The following is a 12,361-nucleotide window of genomic DNA, read 5'->3' as shown; positions in this document are numbered from 1 at the left end:
GATCTGCAATCCTCAGGATGGATACTGGGCACTAAATTGTAGCTGGGGTCTTGGTGGTTGGCCTTCCACTAACTACTTTCATGGCAAATCAAGATTTCTTAAAGTTCTTGCCTTTGCCTATTTCTCCTATTTAAGTTTATTTTATACTGCGGTGTAATATTGCTTGGAGCTCTTGGGACTTATATTGTACATGTATTTTCTGCATAGCTGTATCATTTGGAGATTGTTGGCTCCTTCTGCCACCAGCTTTCAAAAATGTAATTCATCTTTCTGTTTTGTCTTTGCAGTGGAAATGATGGAAGAATTGCATAGCCTGGACCCTCGGCGCCAGGAATTATTAGAGGCAAGATTTACTGGAGCTGGAGTTGCAAAGGTAATTTGCATGCTTTTAAACCTTGGACAATTGGGAATGTGTTCAGCTTTCTTTAGGCTACTTTCACACGATCGTTTTGGTTTCCGTTTGTGAGATCCGTTCAGGAATCTCACAAGCGGTCCAAAACTGATCAGTTTTGCTCTAATGCGTTCTGAATGGATAATTATCCGCTCAGAATGCATCAGTTTGCCTCCGTCCCGTCTCCATTCTGCTTTGGAGGCGGACACCAAAACGCTGCTTGCAGTGTTTTGGTGTCCGTCTGACAAAACTGAGACAAACGGATCCGTCCTGACACACAATGTAAGTCAATGGGGACTGATCTGTTTTCACTGACGCACAATATGGCACAATAGAAAACGGATCTGCCCTTCGTTGACTTTCAAGGGTGTTCAAGATGGATTTGTTATGGCTATGGTAAAGATAATATAAACGGATACGTTCTGAACGGATGCGTTTGTGCATATCCACGACGGATCCACACCAAACGTGATTGTGAAAGTAGCCTTAAATGGGTATTCCAATATTATAAAGCGTGGGGGGGGGTGGGGTGGGGGGGGGGGGACTTTTTTGCTGCTGAGGGACATTTGGATATTTGTAGTAATGGTTGCACGTCATACAAAATTCTAAACTTAAAACTTTGACTGCTGTATTTGGTCAAACATATAATTGACTTGGGGTAAAGTTATAGAAATTGTGTTTTTCAATAAAAAAAATAAATCCAGAGCGCTGTATTCTTGCAGCACAAAATGGCGCCTGAACTGTACACTACTCACAAAAAGTTAGGGACATTTGGCGTTCGGATGACATTTATGGAAAACATAAAAAGTTCACACTACAGTAATATGTCATGAAAGTAGAGCATTTAAGTAGAAGCATGAAATGGTGGTTTCAAACTTATTTATTGAAACTAAAGCGAACACCAGTGATGGGTATAACCCCCACAAAAATGTCACTGTGTTATGAATTACAGATTAACGACATCTCATGCTGTTCACAAGTTGACTTATTGTCTGCCGTGGCATCTAACTCTTCTTGAATTGAAGCCCTCATGTCATTGAGGTTCTGGGGTACAGAGTTACGAGCCTCTACATGGCTGATCCCATAGGTTTTCAATATGATTCAGGTCTGGAGAAAGTGCAGGCCACTCCATTTAAGGTCCCCCAGTCTCCAGCAGACGTTCCCTACTAATGCGACCTAGATGAGCAGGCGCATTGCCGTCCATGAAGATGAAATTAGGCCTGTGTTAATGCAGAGGCACAATAACGGAATTAATGATGTTATTCAAGTAGTATGGGCTTGTTACTGTATAATTTACAAAGTGTAGGGCAGTTCAGTATTGACTAGACACACCTGCCCACGCTGTAACACCACCACTCGTCTGGTGACAGCAGTGGCTGATGCATAGTGCTCTCCTTGAAGTCTCCAACGGCTATCGTTTCTGCTCAGCGTGAATGGATTTGTCAATGAACAGCACGGGGGCCCACTGGTCCCTCATCCAGCATAGATGATCCATGCAAGATGATGCCTATGTCTGGCGGTGTGGTCAGGTACCCTTGGCACGCAGACCATGCTAATGTAAATTGTTTTGAATGGTCTGACACTTGGGTGCCTCTCACCCCCCTAAACGTGCCTGGATTGTGTGGCATTCATCATCCGGTTCCATAGGGCATTGTTGACAATTAAGTGGTGGATGTGGCCAAAGGACCTGCACTTCGATGCCTTTCTGTGACTCTTCCAGTCTCTCTCTCTCTCTGCTGCAACCTGCTGATGACTCTCTGTGACACTCTAAGCTCAGTGGGCAATTCGGTCTGAGAACATCCTGCTTGAAGCCTCGCAATGGAGAGGTACTGTAGATCAATTGGAAATCTATTGGGCGATTCATGGATCCAACACCTGTTGTGAATTTTGACGTTAGTCTCCTTGCTAGAGAACAACAAGTTGTGCAATAAGTACTGAAACATTAAACAGTTAGACATGTGCATTCAAAAGTTTAGAGAAGGTCATATTAAGTTCCCCTGTAAAGGTTAGTGTATTTCAGGTTCATCCTGAAATTTCACCCACAAGCCAAATATCCTAAACTTTTTGTGAGTAGTGTATATATTATATATAGTGCAGGCACCATAAAAAAAAATATAGCAATCAAATTTTTAAATTGAGAATATTTTATATTTAGTTCTTTATTTGGCTGCCAAGCTAACCCCAGAAGGGTCCAGATAGGGGATTACCCAGTTTCCACTCTCCCTGCCTCTGGCTTTGCAACTGTCCCTGCCTCCATCCCTTTCTTAGCCTCAGGTCGGCCCCTCCACCTTCTTCAGCCACCCATCAGATCCCCTCAGCCTCAGATCAGCCCCCATCAGACCTCCATCAGTTTCAAATTGGACCCCCCCCAGCCCGCACGGTCTTCAGATCGGACCCCTAATCAGAAATTTAAAAAGCCTACGTGCGTTATGTCCTGACGCTGTATAGGTCAGAACACAGCGGGGCCTGGAAGACTACCAGGGAATGTGAGTACAGCCCAGGGCTGTGGAGTCGGAGTCAATTTTGGGTACCTGGAGTCGGAGTCGGCAAAAAATGAACCGACTCCGACTCCTACTAAATTTAAATTGGAATAAAAAAGCAAGTTTAAATGTCCAAATTCATAAACAGTTCTAATTAATGACTTCTCTACTGTAAGAATAAAGGCCAATGCATGCAGTGCCTCACGTAACCGCAAAACAAACGCGTTCAGTGATGTGAAGAAGCATGCTTTTCATATGCTTCACTATATGGCACGCAATGCACAATTAGGAGTGGCAATACATATACTTTCCATTGTGTTGTGTTCTGATGTTACAGGGAACACAATGCCCATGGTTAACCTAGCCTCTCACTGATAAGGGATTAAGTAAATATGTGTTTTGCAGGACTAGAGACACTTGTATAAGTGAAGGGAATGGAGGGTCAATAGTTCAAGACTGAAGCTGTAAACCATGGATGTCAAACTCATGGCCCTCCAGATGTTGCAAAACTACAACTCCCATCATTCCCTGATAGCTGTAGTATGCCCAGGCATGATGGGAGTTGTAGTTTTGCAACAGCTGGAGGGCCACGAGTTTGACATCCCTGCTGTAAACCATTGGAAAAACTGCTGTCATTCAGCTAAGGCTATAAAATGTGTAAACTCAGAATGTTATCTTAAACTTTAAACATGACTATGGGATTCTTCTAGGGAAATCATGTTTTAAAATAAATGTCCCTTCTTGGATCCTCCCACTGCCCTGTCTTCAGCAGAAGATCAGCACACAAAGGAGAAGGCAGCAGCTTCTGCCCAACTACCTCTCTGTGCTAGAAGAGCTTAGAAGAACTTCTTTCTTTCCTTCAAGGAATGTATAAAATACATTCGCATATTAAATACAGAGGAGTCGGGGAGTCGGAAGTACAAAAAACTGAGGAGTCGGAGCATTTATCTACCGACTCCACAGCCCTGGTACAGCCAGCGCTATTCTTGCCTTCCCATGCCTCCGCATTCTAATGACTGCTTACATAATGGAAGCTGTCTTTAACATTGGGGCTATGCTCTGGCAAGGAGCCAGGGGCCACATGAAATTATCCCGCAAGCTGTAGGTTCCCCACTCCTATTATAAAGTGATTGCTTATTGCGAGGTTATGTTATCACTTTATGATCGGTGGGACCTCTGGGAATCCCACTATGAGCTTACTGTTTTTATAATGCATCCCCTTTACTAAAGGCCTCTTTACACTGGCCAAGGTTTGGGTATATAATCCCTAACGAGCGTTTGACTATCTGCCGGTGTGAAGGTACTGCCGATCACTTGATGAGTGAGCAAACCGTCTGCTGAGTCTATCAGTATAAGGCCTCATTCACACATATGTGGACCATGGTCCGTGAAACCCACTGCGTGCACTGCGTCATTGGTTGCTATGACACTGTGCGCTTTGTGCCGCCACTGCAGTACAGTAATACTCATATGAGCCAGGGCTCGACAAATTTCCTTTGAATCTAGGAGCCAGCTAAAAAGGTTAGGAGCCAGTTTTTTTTTTTAACCTCATAAGGCTGCATTCACACGTCCGTGGTGTGTTGCGGACCAGCGAATTGCAGGTCCGCAACACACCAGCCCGTCACCCCCATAGAAATGCCTATTCTTGTCCGCAAGCTACGGACAAGAATAGGACATGCTCTATCTTTTTGCAGAGTTGCAGACCGCAAATTCGGACACTGCAGACACTGTGTGCTGTCCGCATCCATTCCGTCCCCATAAAGAATGAATGGGTCTGCACCTGTTCCGCAAAATTGCGGAACGGATGCGGACACATTTTGCGGACGTGTGAATGGAGCCTAAAGCTGTATGGGAGGGAAGGCGGCTATGGTGTCACACTATATAATAGGCAGCACAGCGGCAAGCACAGTTCAAAATAGTGGTGGCTTGGTGCACATAAGCAGACAGCAAGCACAGTTCATAAGGAGGTGCCACCATAGCCCCCCTTTATGAACTGTGCCAGTGCCACCTTAGCCCCTCCATATGGACTGTGCCTGCTGTCTGCCCCCAACTCTGAACTTTGGCATTTCAGTGCACACTGCTGCTAACTTACTGTGCACTTGCTGTTGCTGTCACTGTGTGGCATAGCGGCAGGCAGAGTAGATCTTCAAACAAACTGAATCCTGGAGGAGACGATAAGTCACTCTCTCTGCAGGATGACTGGTGTCTGGAGGGTGATGATGGTTCGTGGTCACGGCAGTCAGGTCAGGTCACAGCAAGGCCAGCAGCAACAATAGTCCCGCAGCACAGCCGGCTCAAGTTCCTCTGCTGGGTGCACGGCTAGCTAGCAAATCAACCAGCACCCAGCGGACAGAAGCGCTCTAGGCTGCAAGCAGGGACTGTGACTGCCAGCGGAACATGGACTGTGTAAGGGGCCCATTAGAACACAGGGGAAGCGGTAAGGAAGGACCAGGACAGACTGTGCGAGTAGCGGTCCTCTTAACTGCAGTGAGCCTGAGGCAGTAGCGATCCTCTTTACTGTTGTCTGTGGCGGGAAGCGGGAGGGGCGGACCTACCAGACGCGGACTCGTGCGTGACGCCGCGTCTACTGTGAACTTAAAGAGATACTGCGCCCGTCTGGCTGCTGGAGTGCTGGGCCTATTTTGCATTATCTTTTCATGCCATGGCAAATACCCAAGGCGCCAGGACCAAATTCCTGGTCGCCATGGCGACCTGGCGCCCGGGATTTGTCGAGCCCTGATATGAGCTATACAAGTGTATTACTGTACAGCGGTGGCGTCATGGCAGCCAATGACAACGTGCACTCGGCAGGACGGGTTTTCACGGACCGTGGTCCACATATGTATGATTGAGGCCTAAAGGGACTTTCCTTGCACAGCACAGCAGTGGCCACCTGCTGGTAGGGAGCTACAGCCCCATAACTCCATTCACCCGAATGAAATTCACTTCACCTCCAGGTCACAGCTTTAGGGCTCGTTCACACGACCGTGCCATTTGCAATTTGTGGAATGGAAAAATTATGAGTCCTGTCCTATTGTCCATTATGCGGACAAGAATAGGCATTTCTATAATAGGCCTCCTATTGTAGAAATGCCTATTCTTGTCCGCAAAATGGACAAGAATAGGACAGGACTCATAATTTTTATGGGGCCACGGAACAGAACAACGGATGCGGACAGCACACGTTGTGCTGTCAGCATCTTTTGTGGACCCATTGAAATGAATAGTTCCGTGCACGGACCATATGCATAACGCAGAAAACGGCCCGTATACGGAACGCAAAATACATTTGTGTGAACGGGCCCTTACTGTCTGACCACATAATGCAATGTATCTCCTAAAGTACATCATGATTTGCAGCAGCACAACACGTCCTATATGATCACTAGAAGGCTGGATGTAGAGCTGACAGATCATAAGAAACACAATTTGGTTCTGTTCATTCATGTTTTCTTTTTCTTTAGGGACAGTTGAATAGTGAGTCTTCTAACCAAAGTCTGTGCAGCCTGGGTTCTCTGAGCGACAAAGAACTTGAGGTACAATCTGTTAACAATTTTTCATTTTTACTTTTGTTTCAGGATGTTGCGCTCACCTGGTGCATCTCATTACAACAGCTCCTTTATTTGCTTATTTCAAATGTTTGAGATTTAAAAATTTGTAATGGTCCTGTGTAAAGATGCATTCCCAGGATTTTGACATGTAGGGATCACCATGAATATGGTTTATTTCTTGCTTAGCACACAGATTAGGTAATTTAGTTAACGAAAACCAGTCAGGGATAGACACCTCTCACTAAACACAGTCCGTGAATTAAGTGTTAAAAAATCAGCCGCCTTCAGCAGCACTGCTCCAGTAGGCTGATATTTGAATTAATTCGCTCATCTCAACTAAACACCTATCGGATCAGATTTAGGCCGCATTCACACGACCATGGAATGACTGTGCCTGTTTTGCGGACCACAAACTGTGGATCTACAAAACCTGTGCATCTGCTGTGTGCAGTCTTCATCGCGGTGATGTGGCCGAAGATGGGACATGTTCTATCTTTTGTGATGCGGACCCGGAGACACACGAGAGTCCTTGAAGTTGCAGGGTGCACACACAGCCAATGCCTGTGTTTTGCAGATCCTCAGTTTGCAGTCCCCAAGACGGGAACGACTGCCCAACGATCGTGTGAATGCAGCCTTGCTGTTGGAAACGCTTGTCTCTTTTCCCCTGTCTCCATCTATGATGTGGCATGATGACATATGGCCACTGTAGCCAATATCTGGCTGTATTAGTGACATGTCGACACCAGTTAGGTCACTGCTGCCGTGGTCACATATCAAGACAACACAGCATTACTGGAGCTGGGTAGACGGAGACTGTTGAGGAGGTTATGGAAATGATAATAGGGGATTGGTGGGGTATAAAAATACTACTTGATGTGATTATTTGATTTACATATTTTATTTTAAGAACCTTTTTTAAAACCATATTTTTTTTTCTTTTAAATGAAGGTGTTAATAACTCTAACTTTTAAAGAGGTATTCCAGTTATATAAAGTTATCCCCTATCCATAGTTTTTTGTAACTGGAATACCCCTCTAAATGTGTTTTTATAATTTTTTGTGCAGTTATATTTTCTCATTAATATCATTGGGGGACACAGCACCTTGGGTATAAGCTGGCCACTACGAAGCGGACACTAGGAACAAAAAAGTGTTGACTCTGCCCAGGTGGGCTGTACCCTCTCCACAGACACTAGTCTGATCTGTTTTAGCGTAGTGCCTGTAGGAGGGCTGACACCACCTGTTCTTTTTCTCCAGGTCTGCTATAACTTTTACATTTGTTTGTAACCCTGAACACGAGTGCAGGATTTCTCCTTGTATAGTAGGACAGAGGTGCATATTTCTGTGTCATTCTAAAAGGTCTCTCTTTAGCAGACTCCAGAGAAAAAACAGAATGACCAGAGGAACCGCAAGAGGAAGGCAGAACCGTATGAAACAAGTCAAGGTAATGTTTTGCCCTTATAATTTTATATATTTTGTACAACATTAGTTATAACTAATTTATCACACTATAAGGAGATTTTGAACAGTAGGGCAGAAAGTTCTGGGACAAGTGCAGAAAGAAGTTTGGGTCAAGATTTGTGTTGTCTCCTGGGCCATCAGCAGGATTCAGGAGCACTTTATGCGGTCTGTTAGTGGAGAAGTGGGGGACAGTTTTGGCAGCTGTCTTTACATAAGAATGGTATCTCCTCGCTTTATTGAAGGGATAGATATCTGTTCAGCTGTGCCATGAAGCTTAGGTGAAGGCAGTTTGACTTCCTTGCACCTGCACTTGGGTTATCTGGATTGCCAAATGTGAAGTTGGGCTAAGACAGTATTCGCATGCCATTTAGATGGTTCAGGAAGAGGTTCAATCCCAGGAAAGCTGGAACACCTCTCTGAAATCTTTCCCAGAGGTTTTACTGCTTTCTTTTGTGAGTAAACCTGATCCTGTTTATGGCGCATAATCTAGTATTAATATGTTAATTAAGAATTGGTGTAATAAACAAGGCTTAACCTTTTGAAGTATGTATTCTATTTGAATAAAATAATTTCCCTACAATGAATATTGTTACTTTGATATTGCCTTGAAGGGATTTTCCCCACAAAGAACACTTCTATCCTATCACGGGAGCAATTCCCCGTGTGAATGGAGCATTTGGACCTTAACAATCACATCCTATCTTGGGGATGAGTGTTTATTTTGCATAAAATAACCTTACATTGAACTTTGTTTATTTTCTTAATTGTAGGCAAAAACACTCCTAGAGGACATAAAATTAGTGACTATTTTGAGGTAAGAATAATTTCACTTATTGTAATTGATATTTATCTTCTCTGGCAAGTATTCTAACAAATCACCTTTTTGTCACTTAGTGACCCTCTGGTTTAAGAAAAAAATCACTGGCAAATGATCAGACCACTTACATAATGACCATCTTTTCAGCTGCACATGCACCATTTTCCAGCCTACTGTTATGTTATCCAAGATTTCTGTACCACTTCTCAGACTACCTGGTGTACAGTAGTCCAAGACACTACTTCAGGCCTCCTCTTGGGTTACAGATAAAATACAGCGACAAACACACCCAATCCTAACCAAATAAACAAAAAGAAAAACTGAAAGTAAAAAAAACCACACACAAAAACCAAAAGGACAAACTAACACACAATCTGCAACAAAATTGCAGTCCTGAATCTATGTTCACTAATTGCGTTGTGGTCTTTGTTGTGAGGTGGGCACCTTTCACAATTAACTGAAAACCAAACAAAAAGAGAAAACCGCGCTGCTCAGAATAGGCATAAGTTCACATTAGGCGTAAAAAAGGAGTGTCTTTGCGATGTTTGTTATTCCTCAGTGTCCTGCGTGGATATCACAAAAATCGATGTGGTTATCACAAAAGTCAATGCTCTAATCTCCTGGAGAACAGAAGAAATAGCCCGACATAGTAAAGTACTGCCAACTGAGTTTAAAGGATAACCATCATGTTTTCATAAAAAAAATCTATTTTGGCACATGTTACTGCTGCAGCAGCATTATGCATAAATCAATCTTTCTCGTGCATGGCATTGGGGGACACAGCACCATGGGTATATGTCCAACTACCACTAGGAGGCACTAGACACAAAAAGTGTTGGCTCCTCCCAGGTGGGCTATACCCTCTCCACAGGCACGAGGCTATTCAGTTTTAGTCTAGTGTCCGTAGGAGGCAGACCTGTCCTGCTTTTTTGCAGGTTCTGCTGTTTTTTATTTTTATTCTTTTCTTTTTTCTCTCTTCCGCAGGTCTCGGTGTTCTCCACCGTTATACCTGCTGCAGGCTGGGGCTCCATCGTGTTCCACTTTAGTTGCCCCCCTGCGGGCGCGTACTTCGGTACCATCGCCGGTCACCCAGTCCCCACGGACTGCATCCGCAGTGGCTTGCCGGCATTCCCACGGTTTCCGTGTTGAGTCTGCCGAAGGGGTGACCCTGCTGCGCCCGAAGACATCGGATGGTGAGTATATCTGATGGTGAGTATACTCCCCTGTGTCCCTGCCCCAGGGTTAGGTTCCCTCCTGTGGCCAGGGGGATGGGATCCACCTTAGCTGGGGGTCCTGGGGAGCCTCCATCTTCCCCCTAGCCAACCCCCCCCTTTTTTCTGGGGGGGGTTATATTCTTGTTTCCCCTCCCTTCTCTTCCCCCTTGGTTGGTCTTTTCTCTCCTCCCTGGCCACACAGTCTTCTCCCTGGCTTCTCCGCTACTTTAGTCCCCGGCTTCTGCCGGGACTAGGCCTCATCTTCTGTGGCCCGTTCCCGGCTCCCAGGTGCTCCGTTTGCCCTGATCCACCTGTCCCTAGGTGTCGCTTCTCCCCCCCTACCCTCCTCACCTATTTTTATGATTCGGTGGGCCCTCTGTCGGCCGCGGTTCGCCCCGCCCCCCTCGCTCCATTCCCGGCCGCCTTAATAAATCGAGGCCCCGGCTTTTGGGCCTGCTAGGCCGCAATCTTCCCGGCCCCTCCTCCTTGCTTCCCGGGCTTTTCTGAGCCTCGCCCGGCCCTTGGGAGGGGCTATCTCTTCACCCTTTCCTGGGCTAACGTGTTTTTTCTGCTGAAGGGGGTGGTTAACCCCTTCCCTCCCCTCAATTGCTTTATGTCCCCTGCAGCCCTACTGACCACCTCTTTTGGGGGGACAAGCTGCTGCAGCGCCTCTTTGGGGGAACAGGGCGTCCGGGTCAGGATAGACAGCCTCTGCTGGCTGCTTTTTGAGCATCTCCTCTCCCAGCCTCTCCTCGGTCGCCACGTGTTTTCACGTGCGTCCGCTGTCTGCACCTCTCTGGGTCTAACAATGGCTGCCGTGCGGTCAGCCTGTCCCTGCTGGGTGCAGTACCTCTTCCCAGATCCTTTCCCCGAACAATCCCTTTGTGTCGGTCCCCCATGAATGGGCTCCCTCCGTGTCAATGCCATGGGAACCTTGACCGCCTCTCCCTGGCGGTGTCGCTGGCCGCTACCAATCCAAATTGCGGCCACCTCTGCCCTCCCAGGGTCCTCCCTGCAGATGGGGCACGCTCAGTTAGGGGTACCTGCACCCAGGTTCGGCTAGGGGTAGCTCACGGTACTCCCTCGGGTGGTCTCAACGGGGTACCACCCCTCCTCGGCATCCTCGGATCCCCCCCAGGACAGGCCTGAGGCTGGTGACGAATCCTTCCTGTCACCCCATCCGTTGCCTCTGGGGACACCTCTGCGCCGATTCCCTCGGAACAGAGCATCAGGCGGTCTTCCTCCATACAGAAGCCCTCTGGGAGGTCAAGACGAATGTGGACGGAGGAACCTTTCCTACCCAGGGTTGGTATCCCCTCTAGTGGATTTTCGGATGGTGCTCCCCTGACCACACAGGTATTCAACCGCACAGGTAAGGCAGCCGTCCCCGTGTTTAGCATACTGAGTCACCTACGCGGTGTCTCTGATACGTACGCCTTCTCCTTAACAGGGGGATGCCTGCACCACTGCCATAGGCTGTCCCTGACAAGCCTTCCTGGTTCCCCTATACCAGGGGCTATCCTCTACATATTTGAGAGTGTTTCCACAGGGTCCCCATCCTGGTGGTGGTGTTCGCCACTCTACCTCATTACAGGGGGTTCCTGTTCTGGGCAAGCGGTTAGCTCGGCTATCGCCTCCTGTAGGTTGGGGAGTTAAGAGCAATTGTACAGCTGCCTTGCCCCTTTTCATAGGTAGTGTACCTACACCTACTCCAGATGCTGAAGCCATTACTCCTGGCTGGCTCTGGGGTGTTCCATACAGCACTATTTCTCCCTTCCGGGCGAGATGTACAGGCCGCTTCGATTGCCGTTGCAATTGCACCTGTCTGTTCCCAGCCACTTTGCTCCCGTCATAGGTAGAGTATCTACGCCATCTCCTGATGCTGTAGCCAATTCCCCTGGCTGGCGCTATGGTGTTCCGTGCGGCACTATTTCTCCCTTTCTGGCGAGATTTACAGGCCGCCTTTAATTGCCGTTGAAATTGCACCTGTCTATTCCCAGCCATTTTGCTCCCTTCATAGGTAGAGTACCTACGCCATCTCCGGTGCTGTGGTCGATACCCCTGGCGGGCTCTATTGTCTTCCAGGCGGCAACATTTCTCCCTACGGGCGAGATATAGAGGCCACTTTCTATTGCCATAGAGTTGCCCCTGTCCGGTTCAGTTACACCTGTCTGTTCCCTGCCACCTTGATCCCTTAACAGGTAGAGTACCTGCACCATCTCCGGATGTGGTAGCCGTTCCTCCTGTCCGGCTTTATGGTGTACCATGTGGCATTTTCTCTCCCTTACAGGACGAGATTTTGAGGCCTCCTCCAGTTGCCGTGGCCATTGCACCTACCTCATCATAGTGTGCACCAAACAGCCATCTTACTTCCTTCATAGGTAGAGTTCCTGAACCGTCTTTGATGCTGCAGCCGTTACACCTGTCTGGCTTCTATGGTGTACTATG

At 47.1% G+C, this 12,361-nt stretch overlaps 1 protein-coding gene across 6 annotated transcripts in view; it reads left to right on the top strand.

Moving 5' to 3' along the window:
* Window positions 1–12,361, top strand: part of TLK2 (tousled like kinase 2) — a 77,554-nt gene that overhangs the window by 21,360 nt on the left and 43,833 nt on the right. For 2 of the 6 annotated variants that reach the window (XM_044297835.1, XM_044297833.1), the window contains exons 2-5: window positions 288–373; window positions 6,336–6,407; window positions 7,796–7,865; window positions 8,653–8,696. The exons of 1 other annotated variant lie outside the window; for it this stretch is intronic. In XM_044297835.1, coding sequence (XP_044153770.1) covers window positions 293–373; window positions 6,336–6,407; window positions 7,796–7,865; window positions 8,653–8,696 — 267 coding nt within the window. In that variant the 5' untranslated portion in view covers window positions 288–292. Of the gene's footprint in view, window positions 1–287; window positions 374–6,335; window positions 6,408–7,780; window positions 7,866–8,652; window positions 8,697–12,361 lie in introns of those variants that run through there. 3 more of the 6 variants (XM_044297834.1, XM_044297832.1, XM_044297836.1) reach the window with 2 other exon arrangements.

The sequence above is a fragment of the Bufo gargarizans genome, chromosome 6 (assembly GCF_014858855.1).
Source record: "Bufo gargarizans isolate SCDJY-AF-19 chromosome 6, ASM1485885v1, whole genome shotgun sequence".
In the NCBI taxonomy this organism is placed as follows: domain Eukaryota; kingdom Metazoa; phylum Chordata; class Amphibia; order Anura; family Bufonidae; genus Bufo; species Bufo gargarizans.
The sequence above is the reverse complement of the archived record's forward strand: the minus strand, read 5'-3'. Positions and strand labels throughout refer to the sequence as shown.